General features: G+C 37.1%; 2 protein-coding genes, 1 long non-coding RNA gene and 1 pseudogene across 3 annotated transcripts in view; 3 read left to right on the forward strand and 1 right to left on the reverse strand.

Annotated features, from left to right (window-relative positions):
• Window positions 1–1,380: 1,380 nt before the first annotated feature.
• On the forward strand, window positions 1,381–10,890 carry LOC105940410 (cathepsin S). Its single transcript, XM_004560147.5, has 8 exons — window positions 1,381–1,461; window positions 3,067–3,182; window positions 3,308–3,430; window positions 5,191–5,343; window positions 6,779–7,003; window positions 8,183–8,348; window positions 8,535–8,637; window positions 9,298–10,890. Exons 1-8 carry the CDS (start codon window positions 1,443–1,445, stop codon window positions 9,395–9,397), a joined length of 1,005 nt encoding a protein of 334 aa, XP_004560204.3. The 5' UTR covers window positions 1,381–1,442; the 3' UTR covers window positions 9,398–10,890.
• LOC101485929 (cathepsin S) overlaps window positions 1,406–26,013 on the forward strand; it is a 38,398-nt gene continuing 13,790 nt past the window's right edge. Inside the window, exon 1 of the mRNA XM_076890194.1 lies at window positions 1,406–1,461. Coding sequence (XP_076746309.1) covers window positions 1,443–1,461 — 19 coding nt within the window. The 5' untranslated portion in view covers window positions 1,406–1,442. The remainder of the gene's footprint in view (window positions 1,462–26,013) is intronic.
• Window positions 15,941–20,921, forward strand: LOC106675288 (cathepsin K-like; annotated as a pseudogene).
• LOC112435527 (uncharacterized) lies at window positions 21,260–25,672 on the reverse strand. The gene is made up of 4 exons (XR_003024638.2): window positions 25,426–25,672; window positions 24,363–24,511; window positions 23,497–23,662; window positions 21,260–23,421 (listed from the first exon to the last, which is right to left on the reverse strand). It is a non-coding gene; the product is annotated as an uncharacterized LOC112435527 (long non-coding RNA).

The following is a 26,013-nucleotide window of genomic DNA, read 5'->3' on the forward strand; positions in this document are numbered from 1 at the left end:
TTATCTTGACCTGTCTATGTGCCTAAATGCAGTGAGTGGCTGCCATGGCACTGGTTGATAATCAGTCATTGTTTTAATGAGTGGTTTAACAGGTATATAAAGTGGCTGTTGTGTTTATATTTATAATTTAATTATTCTACTAAATGTGCAATATTTCTATATTTTTTGAAGTAAGGAACACCATCACCCCAACATTAACCCCCATGACTGTTTTCATGTAGGAAAATGAGTGACGTTTGTATTTTTTCGGCCATAGTTGGCACCACAAGGAGTTTGCATTAATGATTATTATTTATATGGTGCTGAATTACTCTATAAAAGCATGTAGTGCCATGAAACCATTGCTTGAACTTATATGTTCATGACTGAAATGCATGATTTGGTTTGTTCCTCTTTCAGTTTTCTGTGTTCATCCAACAGCAGACAACGTACTGACCTCATGATCTTTCATTTACAGCTGACAGGTCGAATATTTATTTTGACCTTCACTTCTTTCCAGAACCACTTATTCCTGTAACTGCAGAATTAACTTCCAAGATTTTTAATGACCTTCCTGACCTTTCTGATTAGTTTCAATGAATTAAATATAAAATTCTAATAAGTGGATTGCCATAATATCATTTTCCATTCTCCAAGTTTCCATTTCCATATTTCTAACCCTCAGAGAAAACTGTCATTTGCACACAGGATAGTCTTATAGTAAGGTTAATATGGGTAGCTACAGCTAAAATTATGATTTTATGCCATTCTGAGGCAATAGAATAGAATAGAATATTAGAATATTAGTCACTGAGATCAAATGAAAACTCAAAGGAAATATTGTTGGAAATAACTTTGTCAGCTTGGTCGAATTTGTAATTTCAAGAAAGGAATTCTGGCATATGAAACATGACTGTGAGATACCTTCTTTGACAAAGCGATGTGCTTCTGTTGTGTTTATTCTGAACTTTAATCTTGCCTCTGCCATACTAATATAAAACAGAAACACAACTCTCAGTCTAATAAGAAGCTAAACTAAAACATAAAATAATAACGAGGAAACCCCAATCTGGAAATAAACCCAACTACACTGAACTAAAGATAAATAACTTAATAAATTAAAACTAAAAAACTTGATTGCTCATAAAGTGTAATGAAAATGCTAAATGTGGGAAGTAAGACACTTTTAATGTGCATAAAATGCTGAGTGTGTGTACTTGTCATACTTTCCGAAAATGTGCAATTGTGTGGTTCAAGTTTTTGGGAAAACCTCTGAATAAGTGGTTTTTGTTTACCTTCTGTTTTATGTCTTTTGCGTTCAACTATTCCTTTCCTGCACTGTGAGGAAAACGGTGTAGCTTTTACTTTCGAAAGAGGAAGAACTGCGAGAGAACATGTGACACTTCGTTCTTAAATAATAGCAACAAGGAAACGCAGTCAGACTGAATTTCCGCGCAGCAAAGATGAGTCCGACTAATCAAGGCAAGTGAAACACTTTCCAGTAATACTTTAATAGCTTTAGTAGAAATATTAATCGCTGGTAAAACAAAAAGGCGGACATCGCCCCATAAAAAGCTTCATAATTTAGTTTACTTTCGTTTATGTAGCTTTCAAAGACTTTTCTTTGTTCAGGCCGCAGGTGTGTTCAACGATAGAAATACATTGTAACCTTGTTATAATGTCATCACAGTGAAGTAAAGTGTTTCTATAATGTTAAATAAATGCAGAAAAAGAAATCGTCCAAACACACTCGGTGTATTTTTAGTATATCCTTATGTAATTACACCATTGACAGGAAGGCTGTGCTGTACAACTACGCTGTAGCATTTGTTTAGTAAAACAATTTGAAAGTAATATAAAACCGGAATTCTTCGTTTTTGTATTTGTATTTATGAAACTGACAACAAAGCGAAGCGGAAAAAAGAGCCAGTCAAAGTGCTTTTGGGGTAAAAGTCCAAGTAAAAATTGAATAGATGGCTTACTTAAATCGCATACATTAGTATGAGAAGCCTGATGAGTTATAAATTCTGGTTAAAAAATATTATATATATCATATTACATTTAGGTTCTACACTGAGGGTATTGTGTGTGTTGTTTGAAGAGGGTCCTTTCCCCAGCTGGGAACTGTACCAGGTGGAGCTTCATATTCATGGATGTACTTCTTGCTTGTTCATAAGTTTCACTTCAGGCCTTGTGACTGTGGCGTCATTTTGAAAATTTTGCACAGCCTTAAATATGTGGAAGTTATACTTGAGACTTCTCTTAACACTCAGAGACTAAAGACACAGTGGTCAGTGCAAAAAGCTGTTTTTTAAAAAGTGACTTTTGCTATGTAGATAAGGCCAATGAGCCACCTCAGTATAAAACCCCTGGAGACAACATCAGCACCAATTATAATCTGGTAACATGCTTGAACACTCAGTTCAAACAGAAGTGTTCAGTGGAATCACTTCACTGTCTTTAGTTTTGTATATTTGCTCTTAGTCATTGTAAGAAAACTGAGCAAACACTCTCCCTTTTTGTATTTTGAGGCCTGTTTGTTGATTCTTGTATGCCTTTTTCAGCTTGTTGCCAGCCCTTCTGATAACAAGTGACGTAAACCAATATTTACAATCATGTTTTTCCGCGTTCTGACTGAGAAGCAGATCAAGACAGTGAAATTGTGAAAAAAAGGCCTTTTAATTTGGGAAAAATTACCATGTATGAATCTAGGAAAATAGTTGTGGCTTCTGTTAACCTTTTAGAGTAAATGTTGGATTTTAATAAGAAGAATTAAATATCAGGGGCTCTCATAAACAAGTTCAGTTGTGCTCATATTTCACTAAACGCCTATTCTTTGTTTTGATTTCCATCTTTTTGTTGTTTTCTTTTTGTCAACATGTAACACAACTCTGAAAATATTTTGGCCTGTGTCGTGCCAGAGTCTCTATGTGTGGTTTTTATGAAACTAAGGTCTGTTTCTGACTGGAAACTTGAGCTCTTTGCCAGGCAGGTTGTTTTCTCAGTGTGTTAGTGAGCATCAGTCTCATCAAAGGTCAGGTGACATCCTGTCTTCTCGTGTCATCGTCTATGTTTGTGTGTTTGCAGGCCTGCTGTTGCTCCTCATCTCCCTGTGTGCCGGGGCAGCAGCCATGTTTGAATCCACACTGGACGCACACTGGGAGCTGTGGAAGAAGACACATGGGAAGAGCTACAAAAATGATGTATGTGACAAAAAGTAGTAATAAATATTTTTTTAAAGTGTTATATTTGTATGGACAAACTCTGCACAAGGCTTATAATTAACTTATATGGCATTTTCACCTCATCTGCTCTTTCTTTATGTGAGGTGGAGAATGCTCACCGCCGCAAGCTGTGGGAGAATAACCTGAAGATGATTACCGTGCACAACCTGGAGGCCTCAATGGGACTTCACACCTATGAACTGGGCATGAATCACATGGGAGACCTGGTGAGACACTCTCTTGCTTCATTAATGTTTTTGACTTATGATATTTTTTATTCAATAATGGTGATTGTATTAATGATGTTGAAAAGGTCAACAGGATCAAAGCTGATCCGTATTGAAGAGTAGCTGGGTGTGTGATGGATGATAGATTACTGGCAGAAAACTGAGGCTACAAGTGGCTCAAAAGTCTTTGTGTTCAGGCCCAACAGAGTTATGTCAAAACACTTGACCATCATTTTCCACATAAAACCTCCACAGTGATGCTGGCTCAAAACCTCATGCCACAGTTATATGATCAGTTTCCACCTGCCCCTCAAAATACTTTTTTTCACTTCCTGCGTTTACATCTACACTTCTGCAGCTCACATTTTTAGCTTCTGTAGAAGCACCCTTTCTTCCCTTGTTGCCTTCTCTCATGTTTAAGCTAATGAATGAGAAACTAGAAGTTTACATCAAGAAATATCTCGAGCTTTATGACCCAAAAATTAAGTCTGGTGAGATGGAGCTCTGGAAAATTATTCTTGAGGTGAAAAGTCTACACTGTTAAAAAAAAAAAAAAATCCTAGAAAAACAGTAATATTCCTGCAGCTGGGGCGCCAAAGTAATAACATACAATAACAGAAAATAACTTTCTCATAAAAATACAGTTATTTTCAGTAATGATAATACAGTTTGTTGCCCTAATTTTACATGGGATTTTGCCTTTCTCAAGCGCTTTTAAACATTAAATTAGGAACATTTTAATGTGATCAAACAATGAAATTACCTATAAACAAGGTCAATGAATGTGGCAATATGAATAATAATACTTAAATGTACAGAAACATACTGTTAACAGTTGGTTTAAATAATAATGGATTGCATACCCTGGGACAGACTGAGAGAGGCGAGGCTGCCATATCGCACCATCTGGCCATCACCAGTAGGTGAAGAGTCTTGACCAAGGACACAATGACCAAGAGTGTCCGAGGCGGGGCTTGAACCAGCAACCTTGTGATTACAAGGCGAACTGCCAACGCTTGAGCCACGATGGCCCTAAGTAGCAATAATAGTAATAATTATTTTATGTAAACAACGTTTATAGGAATCATGTTATATATTTTGCCATAGCATTACATTTGAATTCAACAGTTCAATCCTTCAAATAACGGACAAATATCTGTGCAATCATGATACATTTGTGAATGTATTTTAACAATCATATTTAGATTGTACAGACAAAAAACAAGAAAGTTCTGTTTTATTACATTACAGTGATTTTACGTTAATTTACATTTGAAATGTGAAATCACAGTCTTTTTATGTAAATTTAATGATATTCTAGAAGAACAGAACGAAACTGTAAAATACAAGTAAAATACTTTTATATTAGGACTTGTTCTTACAGTGTAGCTTAAATCAAAAAGACAGCCACCATGGCCTTTTGTTGTCTTGCAACATGTTTGGTCTTCCTGTTGACACATCCTGTTAGTGCTTGGAGCGGCACTTGATGCACCACAATGTTTTTACAGCTCCAGTTGCCTGCAGCTTGGTTAGTAGTTGGATTAGATGCAAAGTTTGATTATGAAATTAAACATTAAAATGGCTCTAATGAAGTCAGGGAGATTATAACATATAAATATTGCATAGGGGAGATTTATATGAAAAATTAAAGCTTTTAGAAAGTTTATAAAGCACATTGAAGTTGAAAACTTTGATAACTGTCTGCCAGCTGTGACTGGCTTTTGTTTCTTATTTCATCATTGCCATTTTCTTTCTCATAGACAGAAGAAGAGATCATGCAGTTTTTTGCCAGTCTCACTCCTCCCACTGACATCCAGAGGGCGCCGTCTCCCTTTGCAGGGGCATCAGGTTCTGGCATACCAGACACCATGGACTGGAGAGAGAAGGGTTGTGTCACCAAAGTCAAGATGCAGGTAAAAAGAAAAGAAAAGAAGAGGGCATTTAAATCAATGTATATGTATTAGTGCTGCTGAGAAGAGCAAAAACATTTGATGTCTCATAGCCACACAGGCAGTAGTGTCAACATATCCCCCATTCATCCTGTTCCTTATTCTTTGAAAAGGTTCATGTTTACACAGGATGTCATTACCACAGTTGCTAGTTTAGCAATTATTTGGTCACATCCATTTGTCTTGGTGCAAAGAAGGTGGGTAGCACGGTCTTACAGGGTTTTTTTTTAACCTAGATACTTTCAAAACTGTCTCGTTATCTTAGTTTTTGGATGATTAATATACAAAAATTAAGGTGAAATAAGGAAATATATGTCTTAATGTTCTGCCTTTTCTTTCTGTATGTAAATAGTCCATTCCAAAGCTTCACTTTATTTGTCTCTAGAAACGTTTAGTGCTAAAATATGCATTACTTTAGGGTATTTTAAATCCATATGACTTTCTGTGCTGAAATTGCTTTGCGTGGAGTCTAAGGGGAAAAATCATAAAGATAAAAATAATAATTTTAAAAGAAAGAAACAGATTTTGATGCCCAATTTATTATTAACTTGTGTTGTGCAGATGAATATCATTTAACCAGAGACACACACATATTGATTTTGGCATTGCTTCTGTTCTGTGCAACAGGGTAAATGTAACTGACCAAAAAACATTCTCATTTAATCACTTGAGTTCTTTAACCTCCTACACCCTGCTGGACCCTTGCTTCACCAACACCTCTACAAACGCCTGTTGAGCTGCCAAACACAGAAATGTGTGAAATGATGCACAAGGAATTTATTCTATTTCTGTCTGATGTAGTGACAAGCTACAGGAACATTGTTGAAGGGGGATTTTTCACTCTGTCTTTATTTATTATTATATCAATGAATTGTATATATTAAATCAAAATCAAGATGGATTTCTTTATGGATTTCTAAGAAGTGTGGAAAGAGACCAGAAAGGAAAACTCAAGCAACAGAACTAATATAAAGAACACCTTTGTTGCCAGACCAGTGTGTTTCAGCTTGTTTATTTTGTCACAGCTACAAGTGCAGTCAGATGTGTAATTTGGGGTCAAAGTTTTACAACCATAATTCCAAGGGTGTTGGGATGCTGTGTAAAATACCTTTTGCTAGTTAGTCTAATTATTTTCAAAATTTTCGTTGCCTCCATCCCAACATTTTTGAGACATCTTTTGCTGCCATGAAATTCAAAATCGAATTCATATTTGTCATGAAATTGTAAAGTGTCTCAGTTTCAACATTTATGGGATTTGCAAATCACTGCAGGACTTTTTTTTTGTAGTTGGTATTGTAAAAAAGTGCATCAGTGCTATTAAGATGGACATTTAGAGGAATACTGAGAATAAAAGCATATTTGTATTTTAGATCCTATGGGTTTGTTTTTTTTATCTTAGGGTGCTTGTGGGTCTTGCTGGGCCTTCAGTGCTGCAGGGGCCCTGGAAGGCCAGTTAGCCAAGAGTACAGGAAAGCTGGTGGATCTCAGTCCTCAAAACCTGGTGGATTGTTCCGGCAAATATGGCAACCACGGCTGCAACGGAGGCTTCATGACCCGAGCTTTCCAGTATGTCATCGACAACCACGGAATCGACTCTGATGCTTCATACCCATATACAGGACGTGTAAGTAAACACACAACCTTTTTGTGGCCCTATAAGCACACTTTTGTGCTAAAAGAACATACCTACGTACTTAACTGATGTTTTCAGCTATAATATTAGTGATAGGTGAATGTTCATAAGGTAAAACCAAAACATCTGACTCCATTATTTACAGTAAAAATTGAGTAGACAGGAGCAAAGCTACTTTATTTTTTATTTAATCTAAGGAATGTTACTATTTTTTAATATGTTTATATAATGTTAGTTTATGTTGTCTTTGTCTAATTTTCAATTTTCAATTTAAATATTGTGTTTAAATGATTTTCAGTCATCATATTCTGTTTTATTTTTGTTGTTCATACAATGTGAACAAAGTTTTGCAAAAAAAATAATAAACACAGGACTCTAACACAAGCTTTACAAAACCCTGTATGAGACACCTAGGTGGGTGTATAAAAACCAGCAAGAAGTTGAGTCTGATCCTTCAGGCTGTAGACAGCAACACTCACACTGTGGTCAGCTGTTAACGTCTCTTTGGAGCAACAATAAATTAATCGGAGCGGACAACATGTTTGTCCTCCAGGCTTTATGTAGTTCGCTGTTGTTTGTGTGGAGGAGGCCAGTTCTGAGACGATTCAGCAGACTGTTCCAGCCTCACGGGGGTGGCGATGTTTTTAATTTTAGAAAAAGATATTTGAAAAAGCAACTTTTTGATGTTAAATATTCTATAAGCATAGTGACCAAAAATATTCAATATGGACATGACAATATGTGTGTATTTTGAAAAAATCTTTAGGTTTAGTTTTGTCCTGAAGTACAAATTATGAAACCACTGACTTTCTCTTTTATGAGTGAGGTGCAGTTCAGTCAAGGGAGAGCCTGTTTTCCAGTGTCTGGTGACTAAAGGGGTGGTTTAAAAAAAAAACTGCAGCTCATAATCCAAAATAATCCACAACTTTGCCAAAGTATCATTCATATGTAAAATGTCACATTAGAATGGGCAAGTAGAGCAAGCTCAAGGACTGCTCTGATGGTTGGTGTCACTTCTAGTGGTATGAGGTCCCATCTCCCAGTTTGTTCAGTTCTGTCTAAGGCCTGCCTTGTATGTTTTTAATAAACAAGAATAATTTAAGATTTTTATTTTTTAATTTTTTTTCCTGACTGCATCAGATCCTTTAACATTTTGTCCTTTAACTTCAGGATGATCAGTGCCACTACAACCCAGCAACCCGTGCTGCCAACTGCTCCAGTTACCAGTTTCTGCCTGAAGGGGACGAGAACGCTCTGAAGCAGGGTCTTGCTACCATTGGACCCATTTCAGTGGCAATTGATGCTAGGCGGCCCAGATTTAGTTTCTATAGAAGTGGTAAGATACACTTCGTCAGGTGTCAAGTGTACTCTTGTCTATTAATATGGAAAAATAGTTTTGAGAAGTTTGGAGGAATGAAGATGTTTCGAGAAAAGCTTGAATTAATAAAACTTTCTTGGAAATTATTGTTTTTAGCTTTTTGGAATGTTACAATGAGATTGGTAATTCTTCTTATCATTTCAGGAGTGTATAATGACCCATCATGCACACAAGAGGTGAATCACGGTGTGTTGGCAGTGGGCTACGGTACTCTGAATGGACAAGACTACTGGCTCGTAAAGAACAGGTGAGACATTTTCACTCCACTGATTTCTTTGGAATCTGGGTTATATATACAAAGTGATTTTATAGACAGGGCTTCTATTGTCTTCCACTATCTGTTCACTTATGTGGTGCATTCTGGGAGGACTCTACAAGACAAACAGGAAATGAAAGAGAAAAGTCAGCGCTTTTTAGGAAAGTACATATCATTAACATGCAAAGACTGATTGTTACATTCTGTTCAGACTTTCAGTTTTTGCTGACAGGACTAAAGTGGATTTCTTTAAATTATATATATTTTTAAACTTAAGCAATAACTCTCCAGACTGTTGGGCTGCGATATACCAGTTGGCCTCCATCCTTAAATTAAAGTTTAATCAAACATTAGTTATTCCATGGAAACATTAAGACTTCAAAAGAATACAGCCAATCAAAAGTTTGAACATACCCATGTATATAAGTTTCCTATCCGTATTAATAATTAACCATGCACTGCACCTAGTTAAATGTAAAGAAGAAGAAGAAGAAGAAGAAGAAGAAGAAAGACAGCTTTGTTAATGTTTATTCATAGATTAAAACAAAGCAACCAGCTGCTGAATGACATGTGGAGTTTTAAAAACAGTTCAATTTCACCGATGAGCTATTATTTCATAATGATTTTTTTTTTTTTTTTTTTACTCTCCAGCTGGGGAACAACCTTCGGAGATCAGGGATACATCCGGATGGCACGCAACACAGGCAACCAGTGTGGCATCGCTTTGTATCCCTGCTACCCCGTCATGTAACTACAGTGTGCACTGAAATTAAATTCTTGCAAAAAAAAATAAAAAATTCATATATGATGACCCTTTTTTATATGATCACCTCGAAGCTGTAGTTTTTTTTATCTTCAAAAACTACAGCTTCAAACTAATGCCTTTTGGTACTTCTCTTGAGAAATGATATCTTGAGGAGGAAGCATTATATTTTCTTTGGCTTGTGACATTGTGGAAATGCTAATGTTTCTATCTCTGTGTGTGAGTGCTTGTTTAAGAGTCTTTTTTGTATGTTTTTTTTCTTCTGACCCTCTTCTCAAAGCTCAAGCTGCTTTCCGAAAAAGTCTCCTTAAAAGTCAAGATTCAACAATTTCATTAAAAGATTTCATTTTTATAAGTTAGGGAGAAATATTTATCCCCAATGTTTACTGTGGTTATCCAGTGTTGGGAAGGTTACTTTTAAAATGTATTCCACTACGAATTACAGAATACATGAAAATGTATTTTGTAACGTATTCTTTTACGTTACTCAATGAGAGTAACGTATTTTGAATACTTTGGATTACTTAATATATTATCATGCTTTTTACAACTACATGAATGTACTATTGCTAGTGATTTATTACTATTACTGAAGGTTATTCACCATACCAAAACCAACAGGATTTTTACATTTTAATATAAAATGAGTATCAGTAGGATGGACATGTATGTCGTATAGAAAACAATTCTGCGCGTATATAAAACAGCTCTGTGGCTCCGAACCGTAAAAAAGGGTCCTCTGGCTAATACGGTGGGTTCCGTGTCGGCTCATAGCTGAAAACTAGCTTTACTTTGTTGTCTGGGTCAACTTTGCTAGCGAGAGACAGAGAGAGGCGTTGAAAGGCTGCTCCAATGGAACTTACTGTTTCGGAGGAAAACACAAACACAGTGTACAGTCGAGTCTTAATAGCGTACTTACAAATGGGCTCCTCAGGCATTCTTTTTGGCTGCAATGGTTATTATTATATTTAGATGCTTCCAGCTCCCGTTTCTGGTCGGTGAATCTCGTACTTTTCACCTCTTTTTCTCCCTCCTCGCGCTCACAGACACATTCCACCGGCGTGGAATTCCCAAAAATAGAGATGGCATAGCCTAACATATGAAACAGAAAAATACCGCAGTGTAATCCATTCATTTCAACAAAGTAACTGTATTCTGAATACTACCTTTTTAAACGGTAATTGTAACGGAATACAGTTACTCGTATTTTGTATTTTAAATACGTAACGGCAGTACATGTATTCCATTACACTCCAACACTGTGGCTATTATTAACTACTAAATCAGGGGTAACCAGAAGTACAGACGTCTGTCCAAGGCTACAAGGTTTCATTAAAAATATGTTTATATCTATTGTAAAAAGCTGTGACTTTACCGGATGTTTAGCGCCTGACAATTGTATATTTTTTGACTGCTGCTTTGTTGTTGATACTGATATTATGTAACCTGACTCAATATAAAAATAAAACATTGTCCGAAAATCTGGTTCCTTATTCACAAAATAATGGACACGGAATTATAATATGTAAATTTATAGATGTTATGGTGATAGGTCTGTTACTGAGCATTTATGTTTTTGGACTTCTGGCCTTGTTTTCTTACGATGGTAGCGATTTATGTTTCTTAGTCCTTTTCTGGTATTATTTAGTTTCCCGGTTTAATCATTTAGATTTCTGGTTCTTAATTACTTTGAGTTAGTTCCCTTTTGTTCCCTCTCGTTTGCCTTTGTGTATCTTTATTATGTGAGTCTCCCTTTGTCCCTCGTCAGATCCTTGTCATGTTCATCATCCGTCATGTTTCAGGTCTCAGGTTTCCTTGTTCCAGGTACCTTGTGTTTAGTTTTCGTTGGTTTAATCTTAGTCTCCCTTTTGCTTTGGTTGTATTTTGTGCAGTCAAAAATAAAAAGCTCACTTTCATTTTTGACTGCAGTCCAGTACCGTGTCTTTAGTCTGCATTTGGGTCCACACTCTGTCCACTCTCCACACAGTCTGCCATCACAGACCTGACAAAGGGGGGGATATGTATTTATGTAAATATGCCTGGGAGGTTGAGGGTTTTAACTGATCAGGTACTGAATTGTGCATGTTATACAGCATTTTTGTTAAACAAAAAGGACGTTTAAAAAGAAGAGTTGGTTTCGTGAGGGTGTTTTCTTGTTGTTGGATCAAATAAAAAATAAATCAGATTTCAGAGCAGTTACTGGTGCTGGAGTTGGTCCTTAAAACCCACATATCTTTCCTGCTAACACCTTGAACAAGGTCAGAATAAAGTCAACAGACTGCAGTGTTGGGTTACAAATGAGTCATTTTTAATTTTTTTAGTGCAACATCACAACAAACAATTTTCACATGAGGTATTCAAAGGGATTTTCTTTAGTTGTTGATACAAAATGTCCCACCATGATTGACGTTTAAAGTTTTGTATATCTTTTTTTAAAGCCTTTGGTTGGTTAGCCACATTCATTAGCAAGGCAAGTTTATTTATATAGCACAATTCAACCACAAGGTGATTCAAAGTGGTTTACAGAGACATTAAAAAACAAAAACGAATAAAAAGCATGATTTAAAATTGATTTAAAAAAAACAGTAGATAAAATCAGAACAGCAGATGAAATCAGTAGTTAAAATGTAAGCTTTGAAATTTAAGCTTAAAAGTGTGGATTTGGTGTTTTACTCAAATGCAGCTGAGAATAGGTGAGTCTTCAACCTGGATTTAAGTAAACTAAGCAAATTTCAGCTGATCTGAGGCTTTCTGGGAGTTTGTTCCACATATATGGAGCATAAAAGCTGAATGCAGCTTCTCCGTGGCTGGTTCTGACTCTGGGAACTGATAAAAAAAAAAAACGATCCAGATGACCTGAGGGATCCGGAAGGTTCATAGTGGGTCAGGAGGTCACTGATGTATTTTGGTACTAAACCATTCAGAGCTTTATAGACCAGCATCAGAACTTTAAAGTCTATCCTCTGACGGACAGGCAGGCAGTGTAAAGACCTCAGAGCTGGACTGTAGTAAGTCTAACACATGGACAAGAATGGCACAATAAAGCATGGTGGGTCGAGTCCAAGCTGGGGAAAGTTAGACTCAGTCAGATATTTCCCACAGCCTTTCCAGTTTAAAGCTTTTTGTATGGATCTTATTAATTTCTACTTACAACAGTGGGATTGAACAGTATTTCAGCTACACTAAACATTTTGAAAAGAACAGGTGGGAGGGACACAACAGTTCCCCTGTTTGTCACGGTGCTGGGTCGGTGACCCAGTGTTTTGAGTTTCTTGTGTCTCTAAATTTTTGTATTTTTATCTTACTTCTCTTTGTTGCCCCAGTTTATTCTTTAGTCTAGTGTCTTAGTTTGGCTTTCTTGTATTCTCTTTAGTTTTCTAAGTATTTAGTAGCTGCCCTCCATGTCTCCTTGTTGTTGTTTTCTGTGTTTCTTAGTGCTGTCTCCCCTAGTCAAGTCTGTGTCTGTTACATTTCCTGTTTTACTTTGAAGGTCTGTGTCCTACGTGAATGTACTGAGTTTCGCTTCCTTTGGGTCTGGTTATGTCCAATTTCTCTCAGCTGTGCTCCCCTTCTGTGTCTCATTCCCCTCGTTATTTCCCAGTGTATTTAAGCCCTGTGTTTCGCTGTGTTAGTGTTGAGATCTCTCATATGCTGTGTGTGGTTCTCCTTGTGGTTCCTGGTGTACCTTACATTTAGATTTTCCCAGTTTAATATTGTATTATTTGTGATCTGTTTTCCAGCAATAAAGCTGTGCTTTTTGAGTTTATTCCCCGTGTGCCCGTGAGCAGGGGCGGATCTAGAGAAATTTTCTTAGGGTGGCAAAGAAATCAACCCCCCACATATGCAGGTGGTTACATATGGTTAAAATGATTCAAATGCACTAAGTATACACGTTTTTCGTATAAATATAGTCTATAACTTAATTATTGTCTGTAGCCCACATAATTACACACTTTAGTTACATAAAACATGTGAGTTTTGATGTTATGTACTGTATAGCCTGTATATTAAATAATATGTAGCCCAATCCAGAAAGCTACACAACATGGGGCGGTTCATTTACAAACACAAGTCTAATTTAAGTTTCACACTGTTTTTTGTTAGAAAACAATCACATTGTTAGATGCTTAAATTACACAAAATGTCAGAAATGCACTGTCATGAACAAAAATTTAAACCTAATTTTTCATCATTTGTTGGATTAACCCACTGAGGCCTGAAATACAACCGGCCATTTTTGACTCCTTTTGAGTTTACGTTTGTTTCATTTTATTTTTTTCCCCTTGCCTTGTTTGGTATCATTCTTTTCAGCTCAACTGAATTTTGTTGTTTTTTTCACTGACATACTGCATTTGTACTACAATTACTATTAATAGTACTATTACTGATCTGAAATCACACAAAGAACTTAAAATCCTAGTAGTATTTTTTACTGTAAAAAAAACCCAGACATTTTGAGTAAATTTTTATAACTTGAAATGCAAATATAAAATGTACATTTTCTAAACATATACAACTATTTATCTAAAAATGCAGACAATACACCTGCTGTTTGTTTTGTTTTTTCATTTTCTACAACCATTTAAAAATATTACTAAAACTAAAATGAGAGAACAATCAGGTTTCGCAATAAGATGCCCCACAAATGATGTGTGCCAGTAAAAAAAAAGTTTGTCCACCAAAAGACAGAGGAGAACGGCACAGGGATAAACCTGCAGGCCTGACAACAGGAGGTGTATCACTCCGCTGGTTTTCTACTTAGTGACAGTGTTTACCTTTCAAATGTGCCTTTGTGACATTCATTAGTGCCCTCACTGACACACAAAACAAAACGACTACACAACAGAACAGCTACACAAGTCAACACAACACACTAAGTATACACTCCACACGTCACAAATCTCCCACATCTAAAAACTCTCTCTCTCGCTCTCTCTCTCACTCGCTCTGTCTCGCTGCCATTACTGTCACTGTCACTCCCAAAACTTTTCCCTCTTCCTAAACAACCAAATCCCACATGTTGACTTTTTTTTAATTCGTCCACATGGTACATTTTTCTACCGATAGGAAAGAGGTGGCTTTTTTTCCTTTCTTTACTGTTTTCACGCTGTCCTTAGAAAACGCTTAAAACACACACACAAAAATGTGACGACAGTATTTAGAAAAAGCATGGCTTATATATATTATCATAACTCTGGATTTACTGGCCTGTAATTGAAATTTAAAAACTTTGAAGTCCGAACTTTCAGTGTGGGCTGAAATAGAGACTCAGCGTGGCTGCAGCTTTTTGCTATGTCAGCTTAAAATTGTCATGGAGGTGGAGGTGCAGCGTGTCCGTGGACCACATGGTTAATAACACTCACCTTCCTTCCATTTCCAGAGTGTAACATCCAACCACCTGTGTAAAATTGAAAAGACTGACTTCACAATTTGTGAAGATTTTTTTTTTTTTTTACTGTAAACTCAAAAAAAAGATTCAGAAAAACTTGGAAAAAAGCTTGAATCTTTGCAGCATTTATTTAAACATTTAAAGACGTAACCAGTCCCACTTAATGCTCAGATCAACACTAAAAGTAACAGGCTGTTCTCATGGTTAATTGACTTGGTAACAAAGGCCTTCATTATTAGATGTAATTGGTTGTTAAGAGCAAATTAAAAAAAACATTTATGTAAACAACATTCATCTGGTGGAATTGGTGACTATATTTGTATGAATGTATTTCAACAGTTTGGATGACTGAATGTGTAAAGCACTTTAGGGTCCTTAGGAACTAGTAAAGCGCTATACAAATACAGGCCATTCACAGGCCAGATAATATAAATTAGTAAAACATACATTCTTTGAGGGATTGTGTGTTACGTTGTCTCCCCCTGGCGGATGTATTTGAACACACAGCCATAAACAGGATTTTTTTTTTTTTTTTTTTAGCTCTTGCTTTGGTTCCTTTGGTTCATGAATTATGCAGCAAACTGGTTGCAGTCTCTGCATAGTAACAGCTCTGCTGCTTCATCCTGAGCTCCTTTTATGATGACTGAATTCTGTTTCTGATGTTTTCTTCAGTTCAGGCAAATTTCTGTTATCACAGAGCTCAAAGCCACAAACAACATTCAGCGATCTGATTTAAGATTTACAAAGTTTTTAATTGGGGCATCTGCATCTCTAAGCAGCAGACTGACGTGGAGCATTAGAGGTGTGAAGACTCAGATATTTCAAAATGAAGGCCAAAAAAAGAAAATAATAAGCTATTATTTGTTCGTCTGATTAGGGAATGAGACGCACTTTAAAACCAAATGTATGTGGACATGTAAGCGTTTCAGAGCTGTAAGCATTAACCTAGTGTTATTACATCATGCACTCCTCCAGGGAGGTTGTTCATAACATGCAGGGAAAGGGATCTGTTCCTTTTCAGGCACAGAAGCATTAGTTACACCCAACACATGTTAACAAGAATAACCTTTTCATTTAAATTCAACATAAACGTTCATCTATATTACAGCAAGTCCCTGTTTCCTGGGTGAAAGCCAAACACGATGGCGGTGTCAGTGATTCATTAGCGCTGGATGTGTCAGTCCAGACCTGTAAAAAAGACCATTTCTCACCGTGTGTCATTAACACTGTTTCAACATTACTGAACACCACAAACTGCCCAGCAGCTGATTCTATTTACAACCCAAATTCACAGCAGTTACAGAATTTCGATCAGCAAACAGAAATGGCTTTCTTTCATTGTCAATGTGGTCACAGTCTGCCTCCCGGTGGACAGACAGGAGAAGACACAGCATTTGCTGTGATGTTGATTTAATCTGTTTAACTTGATTCTCTTTAATATGATAAATCTTGATGAAAAAAACAGGCTCTCTGCAAATGGTTTGCTTAAACAATAATGCCTATCAGAACAGCTGGGTATTTATTTCCTTACAATGTGCACATTTATTCCTGTTTCCTACCAACTCTGGTCTGGTCTGGGTTTCTTACATTTCTGCTGATTATAGCTTCCATGTCAGCTTAGTTTCCTCTTACTGTTGTCAGCAACAGTCCAGTCATAGTGGTATGTACATATCAAACTAAACCTCTTACTCACCAGTCTTTCTTTGACCCCTGACAGGGCTCCTGTGGCTCCTGCTGGGCCTTTAGCTCTGCCGGGGCCCTTGAGGGGCAGTTGGCCAAGCAGACCGGGCAGCTCGTTGACCTCAGTCCTCAGAACCTGGTGGACTGTGTTACAGAGAACGACGGCTGTGGAGGAGGCTACATGACCAATGCCTTCCAGTATGTGAATGAAAATGGAGGTATTGACTCTGAAGTGGCCTACCCATATGTTGGACAGGTGAGCAACCCACTCTGCCAAACACACAACTAAACTTGAAGTAGCTTATTAATCTGAGCCTTTCACTTCAGTTCATTTCATGTCGTGAGTGCCACATTCTCTATAAACTAAGCACTTATATTTTAATATCACTGGGTGCTTGAACACATAAAAGCAAGATGGACCAAAACAGTCAGGCAAGTTTTTTTTTCCAAGTAATAAATAAGTATAATTTAGTTGGTGTTTGTTCTTTTTTAAATTATCTTCCAGTACTTCCAGTACTTAAGATAAGCTAGAAGTGTGTTCTGTGAAGGCACTCTTACAAAGAAGCTTTGCAGACTTTTCACAAAAACCTAGTTGTTATAAATAATACCCAGTAATCAGTGGTACCTTGTGAATCTTGTGACAGAAGAGTCACAAGGTACCAAAACTTGCATAGCAAGTATTTTGATTATTAATTTATACTACAATTATTAATTTGTTTTTATTGTCGGTTAATCAGTAATAACCATTAGATTAAAATCAGTGTCGGGCAAGTTACTTTGAAAAAGTAATTAATTATAGTTACTAGTTACTTCTTCAAAAGAGTAACTGAGTTAGTAACTGAGTTACAAGATTCTAAAAGTAATTAATTACTTGAAAAATAACTATTGCGTTACTTTAAAAAAAAATGTTTAACCCTCTGGGCTCCAGTGTATAATTGGCCTTTTTTAACCACTTTTGATTTTACCTCTACATTTAACCTTTAAAAACTATGTACTTTGCCTTGTTTGGTATCATTCTTTTCAGCACAACCTCACGTTTCTGAATTTACAGTTATGCTTTCATTTTGACATAAAAATGATCTAAATCAGACAAAAAACATAAAATCCGAGTAGAAAAAGTTATATTTTTTAACAATCGCAAACATGTTTATTGAATCATATTTCATAACTTTAAATGCAAATATAAATTGTCAATTTTAATGTTATATGCACAAATCTTTTCAAACAACAAAGTTATTTGCAGCTATTTACATTTTACCCTATTTTTTTATAACAATTTCAAACTATTTATATAACAATCAGGTGTTCTGCATTCAATATGTATGTACTCACTCTCTCTGTTTTTCTGCTGTCTCTCCCTCTCTCCCCCCCCTCCCCCCCCCCCCCCCCCCTCTCCCTCTCTCAAAACTTCTCCTAAACAACCAAATGTCATGTTGCCATATCATTTTTTGATTGGTCGACATGGCACATTTTTCCACCAACACAAAAGGGCATTTTTGTTTTTGTTTTGTTTTTTGTTTTGTTTTTTAATTTTTTGCTCAAAAGCATGTCCCGGCTTCCTCCGGTCAGATGCGTGGAGGCAAGCCAGTTGACAGAGCTGTTACTGGAGGTTCGTATTGGCAAACACTTGCTTTCCCGTTCTAATGCATTATTTTAACAACCACTATAACTTTATGTGACTTAGACACCGACTACTGTGAGCAAGAGCCGCATAGTGTTGTCATACACCGAACAGAACGGAATTGGTGAGTTTGAACTTTGGACTGTTGTGGTGCTAGCAGCTGACGCTAATTGGATTGTTTTGAGTTGACTAATATTTGTTGGATAACAAATGTTTTGAAGCTATACAATCTGTATATAGCAGTTGAACTATTTTTTGTTAAATTCTTATTGATAAAATATACTGTTTATTTAATTATTTATCTATCTATAAATTGTGTACACAGGAACAAGAATAACTTAATGTATTTAGCTCAACTGGCTGATATTTTCATATTCTTGTGATTTCTTATTGGCCATGTTTATTTGATGCAGGCCAGGTGACCCTTTTTGGGTTTAAAAAAGGATGAAAAAAAAAAAAAAAAGGATGGCCAGCCAATGAACGGCAAGGAGCAGAAGTCGTTCTGCATTGAAGCTTCCACTTCCACTGGTCTGGTAGGAAGTTATCAAAGATTATCCAATCACACTGATTTCCACATTCATACACACCATTCCCCCGTTTATGGACAATAGTGCTTGGATATCTCTAATGCACACTGCATAAATAAAATTCATAGATAAAATCCATGGACTTTCTCCCTTTCAGAGTGGATCAGTGTTTTTGATGTTGATGTGTGTTATTTATAGGGGAACATTTTTTGTTGATTTGAGAATCTATATTGCTTGATAAAAGGTATAGGATTATTTAATTGTCTTTATACACCCCAATTGGGTATGTTTGATTAATTGCACCGCTGCAGCTGGAGTGCTTATTGAAGTTTTCCCTTTTCTTTCCTTGTTATTTTCCTTTGGTTTTGGTTAAATACATGGTACCTGCAAAAGCATTTTGTGTTGTGTGTGTGTGTATTTATTAGTTACTGCCCATGAGCTCCAGTAGCAATTCCTAAATCTTTTGACTAATAATAACCCAATATTTCACTTAATACCTAGCATGTATTCATTCATTAGCGCCACTGTGTGTCAGTGTACTGACACACAGTAGAAATTGAAAATCTTTAATATCAAGAATTGACACTTTTAAAATCGGCAACAAACGGTTTTAGCAGCTCGTTGACCTCAGTCCTCAGAACCTGGTGGACTGTGTTACAGAGAACGACGGCTGTGGAGGAGGCTACATGACCAATGCCTTCCAGTATGTGAATGAAAATGGAGGTATTGACTCTGAAGCGGCCTACCCATATGTTGGACAGGTGAGCAACCCACTCTGCCAAACACACAACTAAACTTGAAGTAGCTTATTAATCTGAGCCTTTCACTTCAGTTCGTTTCATGTAGTGAGTGCCACATCCTCTATAAACTAAGCACTTATATTTTAATATCACTGGGTGCTTGAACACATAAAAGCAAGATGGTCCAAAGCAGTCAAGCGGGGTTTTTTAAAGTAATAAACAAGTATAATTTAGTTGGTGTTTGTTGTTTTTTAAATGAGTGATTGCCCCACCTCTTCCAGTACTTAAGATAAGCTCGAAGTTGTTCTGGTAACGCACTCTTACAAAGAAGCTTTGCATAAAAAGTCTTTTAACCTAGTTGTTATAAATAATACCCAGTAATCAGCTGTTAGCTGCAGATGCATAGATGGTGAAGAGGTTCTCACTTGGCTGTGAGGGTGTCACGTTTGTCCCCTTCACACGCTTCACCAACAACATGCAACGAGGAAGAAAATATTTCATTTTGACAGTAAAGTAGCTGCAAACATCTTACCAGAGGGAGGTGATTCAGCAGAAATGATGAAGTGGAAACTCTCCCACAGAGTGAGCATAGTTTCCTCTTTAGTTATTTGGTAATATGAGAAGGAAGTACATCTGCTCGGTAATGATAAAAATCTGCCGTCTCTCTATTGTTTGGCTAGTTGGAATTGCACCAAACACATCATGTGATATAACATGTGACAGAAGAGTCACAAGGTACTAAAACCTTGCATAGCAAGTATTTTGACTATTGATTTTATACAGCAATTATTAACTTTCTTTTATTGTCGGTTAATCAGTAATAACCATTGGATTAAAATTCGATATTCTACCTAAATATGATTATACTGTGAGGTAAGGACATGAAAAGTAGCATCTTAAATATCAAGAATTGACACTTTTAAAATCGGCAACAAACACTTTTAGCATCAGGCATGGCAGCCCAGTGCAAAGGCTACAAGGAGATCCCAGTGGGTAATGAGCGCGCACTGGCTGTTGCACTCTACAAAGTTGGTCCAGTGTCTGTGGGCATCGATGCATAACAGAGCAGCTTCCAGTTCTACAAGCATGGTATATGAACATATGAACTTCTCATATGTCTGGTCAAATGAAATTGTTACCTGCACCTACTTCATATAAGGGAAGGAAAGTGTGTGGAATAAAATCCTAGAATTTAAGGGCCTGTTTAGTCAGGATTTCTTCATTAAATATGAATTAAATAAACTAAACATGGAGTTCACACCTTCATTTTGAGCAATAAACTTTAAATTAGGCAGCAGTAAAATTTAGTTATAATGGTCTGTATAAGCTAGTAAAACAATTAAACATAATAACACATCAACAACTTTCTGGTTTTATTCAACATTAAAAAGTGTGCGAGGTACATAGTTTATGCACTGTTCACTAATGCAGCTCACTCTTTTTTTCTCTCTCTCTCTCTGTTGTGAACCCAGGTGTTTACTACGATCCCAACTGCACTCAGAAAAATAAAGGTGCCAACTGGAACCAAAAGTGGTTCTTTAGACTGATGCCGTAGAAGAACCTTTTTTGGTGCCACAAAGAACCTTTCAAACAATGGTTCTTTGAAGAACCATTTCTTTCAGTGGTTCATTGAAGAACCTTTAAAGGTGCCCCACAGAACCATCAAGAAATGGTTCTTTGGGGCACCTTTAATGGTTTTTCAAAGAACCTTTTTAAAAATGGTTCTTTAAAGAACCATTTTTAAAAAGGTCCTTCAAATGGTTCTTTAAAAGAACCATTTTAAAGAACCTTTTTTGAGTGGTTCTTTAAAGAACCATTTTAAATCTTTCAAAATAAAATGCATCATAAATTGAATTTGAGTAGGGTAAAATAAATACGAGCACAGCATAGACATATATTAATGGTTTATTGTCATTTTGTAGTATACCAAAAGACAAAAAGGCATTTTAACCCTCAGCACAACATCACTACTAATACATGTCACATATTAGTGTTTTAAACAGTAATAATTAAATATATTTGCTATACTATAAATAAATATATATAAATACTATAGCTACAGATAACACAACAATACATGTATTGTTTAATTAATAAAACATCAGAAAGTGATAAAACACATTAGAAATAGCAATAGCTTCATAACAGACCAATAAATCAACACATTTTCATCAGCAGATGTTTGCATGTTCAGTAACAATATTTCAACAAGTTTATGATTAAAATGATCAATGAACTTTAGCATTACGCTATGTAATGTACGTTTCATGTTGTACTCATGGTCCTTTGTTAGTCCAGTTTAGGATAATGTCTCTGACGTATGTTTCATATCAAATACAGGGAGTGCAGAATTATTAGGCAAATGAGTATTTAGTCCACATCATCCTCTTCATACATGTTGTCTTACTCCAAGCTGTATAGGCTCGAAAGCCAACTACCAATTAAGCATATTAGGTCATGTGCATCTCTGTAATGAGAAGGGGTGTGGTCTAATGACATCAACACCCTATATCAGGTGTGCATAATTATTAGGCAACTTCCTTTCCTTTGGCAAAATGGGTCAAAAGAAGGACTTGACAGGCTCAGAAAAGTCAAAAATAGTGAGATATCTTGCAGAGGGATGCAGCAGTCTCAAAATTGCAAAGCTTCTGAAGCGTGATCATCGAACAATCAAGCGTTTCATTCAAAATAGTCAACAGGGTCGCAAGAAGCGTGTGGAAAAACCAAGGCGCCAAATAACTGCCCATGAACTGAGAAAAGTCAAGCGTGCAGCTGCCAAGATGCCACTTGCCACCAGTTTGGCCATATTTCAGAGCTGCAACATCACTGGAGTGCCCAAAAGCACAAGGTGTGCAATACTCAGAGACATGGCCAAGGTAAGAAAGGCTGAAAGACGACCACCACTGAACAAGACACACAAGCTGAAACATCAAGACTGGGCCAAGAAATATCTCAAGACTGACTAAGGTTTTATGGACTGATGAAATGAGAGTGAGTCTTGATGGGCCAGATGGATGGGCCCGTGGCTGGATTGGTAAAGGGCAGAGAGCTCCAGTCCGACTCAGACGCCAGCAAGGTGGAGGTGGAGTACTGGTTTGGGCTGGTATCATCAAAGAGGAGCTTGTGGGGCCTTTTCGGGTTGAGGATGGAGTCAAGCTCAACTCCCAGTCCTACTGCCAGTTTCTGGAAGACACCTTCTTCAAGCAGTGGTACAGGAAGAAGTCTGCATCCTTCAAGAAAAACATGATTTTCATGCAGGACAATGCTCCATCACACGCGTCCAAGTACTCCACAGCGTGGCTGGCAAGAAAGGGTATAAAAGAAGAAAAACTAATGACATGGCCACCTTGTTCACCTGATCTGAACCCCATTGAGAACCTGTGGTGCATCATCAAATGTGAGATTTACAAGGAGGGAAAACAGTACACCTCTGAACAGTGTCTGGGAGGCTGTGGTTGCTGCTGCACGCAATGTTGATGGTGAACAGATCAAAACACTGACAGAATCCATGGATGGCAGGCTTTTGAGTGTCCTTGCAAAGAAAGGTGGCTATATTGGTCGCTGATTTGTTTTTGTTTTGTTTTTGAATGTCAGAAATGTATATTTGTGAATGTGGAGATGTTATATTGGTTTCACTGGTAAAAATAAATAATTGAAATGGGTATATATTTGTTTTTTGTTAAGTTGCCTAATAATTATGCACAGTAATAGTCACCTGCACACACAGATATCCCCCTAAAATAGCTAAAACTACAAACAAACTAAAACTACTTCCAAAAACATTCAGCTTTGATATTAATGAGTTTTTTGGGTTCATTGAGAACATGGTTGTTGTTCAATAATAAAATTATTCCTCAAAAATACAACTTGCCTAATAATTCTGCACTCCCTGTATATGTCATATCAAAACAAACCCACACCTGCAGTTGTTTCAGTTTTTCACTGGCGTTTCCTGTCAGCTGGTCAACCTCACTCAGGCGGACATCCATATCAGCCAAACAAACGACAAGTTCCTCCCTTTGTGCTTCAAATCCCTCCCACTCTGAGACAAGGAGCTGAAAGAGAGAGAAAAGAGTCAATTATAAAGAAGAGAAAAGTGAAACCCTCCTCAGAAGGTCTGACTCGCATACCTGCAGTTGACCTGTGATGGACTCCAGTTTGGCGTTCACATCATCCCTCGCCGATGCCAACAGCCGAGTCTGCCCAGGTGCCCTGGAAGAGCTGAGTTAATGTTCCACTCCTCCTGGTCAGGCTCTCCAGCTGGATGAGCCGAGATCTCCCCTCTCGCCGCTGCCTCTGAACACAGAAACACAAATTGCATCTGAAGCAGGAGGTGCAGATTTTTTTGCTATTCTTTTCTAAATGCAGGCTAGATCAAGTGGAGGTATTTGGAAAACTTTTTTGGCCAGTGGACGACTGTTGTCTTGCAGAAAGTCAAATCAAACATATGCGATACACAATCAATTCACAAGAACACATTATAAAAAATAAGTCCAGTTCTTGCCTGATTTCAAGTGAATTCTGCATCAAAACAGGGTGACAGAAGTAAAACGAGAGCACAAAGCTTCACTTTGTACAAGCCTGCTATTACAGTTCTCCTCTATGCAGACGACTTTCCTGTTTTCAAGGCACAACTTGGATCTGCTGTACGAATCTTATGGATACACACTAAATGAAACAATAGTGTGCATGACTCCAGATTCTGATCCCTCATCCTAATATGGTCCCAACATAGCAACAGCAATAAAGAAAGTGTTGAGGCTTCAAAATACAAAGTCCATAAACCAATGGCTGACATGGGTTTTATCATAAGGGTGATAAATATACAGATTTCAGTCTGTCTTAGAGATTTGATGTTCATTTACCTGCAGATGCCCTATACGTGCCTGTTCCATGGTTTTTCACAACGTTTTGCACATCACTATTTAATACAGGAAGTACGTGAACTAAAACAAGTCATCTTTCTTTGTGAGAGGACCATATTAATGAAACAAACCTCAATGACATCATAGGGATCCCTAAAGATGCTCCTGCTGCTTCTCTTCCTCCTCATCCTAAGCTTCCTTCTCCTTGTCCTCGCCTTCCATCCAATTGTAATTCAACCTAATTGTGTTTCTCCCCCTCCTATTCCTCATTTTGTTGGAGCTGTGAACACAATTAATGTGAATCTGGATTAATTTGTGCAAACAAGAAAAATCTACAGCTTTTTGGTTAGAGGTGCTCTTGTGATTTAAGCCGGGTAGAGTAGATTTATGTGTTGATGCTACCTGCTTCAGCTCTGGCTGCTGAGTGATATTTACACCCTGGGTGGATTACAAACTTTAACCATGTGCTGAACTTTGGCCCAGCGTTGATACCTCTTGTTAGTATAACGACCTCTTCTTAGCTTAATGTATGATGGTGGATAAATGAGATATACAAAAAAAATTAACTATATTACAAAAGAACATCTATCTTGGAAACATCAAATGACCGGAGCATAACTTGTCAACTAGTCCGAAACTAAGTTATGCAGGAACAGTCAAAGACACACCTTCTCATGTCACATTTCTATTCATTTGTATATAATTAGATTAGACAATAAAGAGTCATCTAATCTAATTATTCATTCAAAACTCTTATGCATAGCTGTATTTTATACAGCTCATACAGAATTCAAAGTAGAGGTTCATGTGAGTATTTAATGTACGGCTGAGATCTACAGAATTTCAGAGTTTCTAGAGCAGACACAGAGCTCACATCACAACAGGCTTCAGGCGCCATTTTAGTGACTTTAATAATATATTAAATTTTAATTTCGGTCTTGCTGACATTGGGTTATGTACGCAGCACGCAATTGAACCACATATTTTAGAAGCCAAAGGTTCAAATTAGCTGGGAGCAGCTTCACTTAATTATAACAGTGGTTTTGTTAGGAAAACAGTTAGATACTAAATTGCGCTGACCTCAACGGCTAACGTATCTAGCTAATCGCTACTGTTAGCACAACATTAACAGCAAGCTACAATGACGAGTAACAAAAATAAAACAGTAATAAGGTTTTAATGAAAATGTTTTACCTTTTCTAACAGTCCCAGAATCCACAGCTTCAAAGTCCAGCAGGTACTGAAGACTGCTATCCGTTTCGCTGTCACCGTCCATGAGTTTTTTTTCCCGAAAGGTCAAGGCCCGCCGGTCGCACACTCCGTCTGCGCATGCGCATCTCAACGACTGACCCCCTCCGTCCGCTCCCGGGAGGTTATAGTATGACGTGTTCTGACGTCACTCTCTCTCTCCCTGTCATTTATTTGGCTCGAAACACATATTAACAAATTGCTCAGATCATTTACCTAAGCAGTGCGCTTTGTCAAAACGAAGTCTGTGTCCATTACACTGACATTCTGTTCTGCAATTGTTATTTACTTGTATTTTATAATTTGACTTTACATACTGCTGGGTGGTTTGTAAAGTTTACAATAACTAGTATTATCATTATGCTATATTTTCAAAAATATATAATAATCTCAAAAGTAATGCCTTGGAGTAGAAAATAGTAATGCTTTATTAAAATTTAAAACTAAAGTACAGTATTTGAATGTGTGTATTGTGTCTACTGTTTGCAAATATTTCTAACTTTTATTTGAATATTCAGTTTCCTACCATCTTCT

The sequence above is a fragment of the Maylandia zebra genome, linkage group LG11 (genome assembly GCF_041146795.1).
Source record: "Maylandia zebra isolate NMK-2024a linkage group LG11, Mzebra_GT3a, whole genome shotgun sequence".
NCBI lineage: Eukaryota > Metazoa > Chordata > Actinopteri > Cichliformes > Cichlidae > Maylandia > Maylandia zebra.

Excerpts from the sequence above, each read along its gene's own strand:
- LOC105940410 (XM_004560147.5), top strand. Across the intron at positions 3,183-3,307 it reads GGAAGAGCTACAAAAATGAT|GTGGAGAATGCTCACCGCCG; the intron begins GTATGTGACAAA and ends TCTTTATGTGAG. Across the intron at positions 8,638-9,297 it reads TACTGGCTCGTAAAGAACAG|CTGGGGAACAACCTTCGGAG; the intron begins GTGAGACATTTT and ends TTTACTCTCCAG.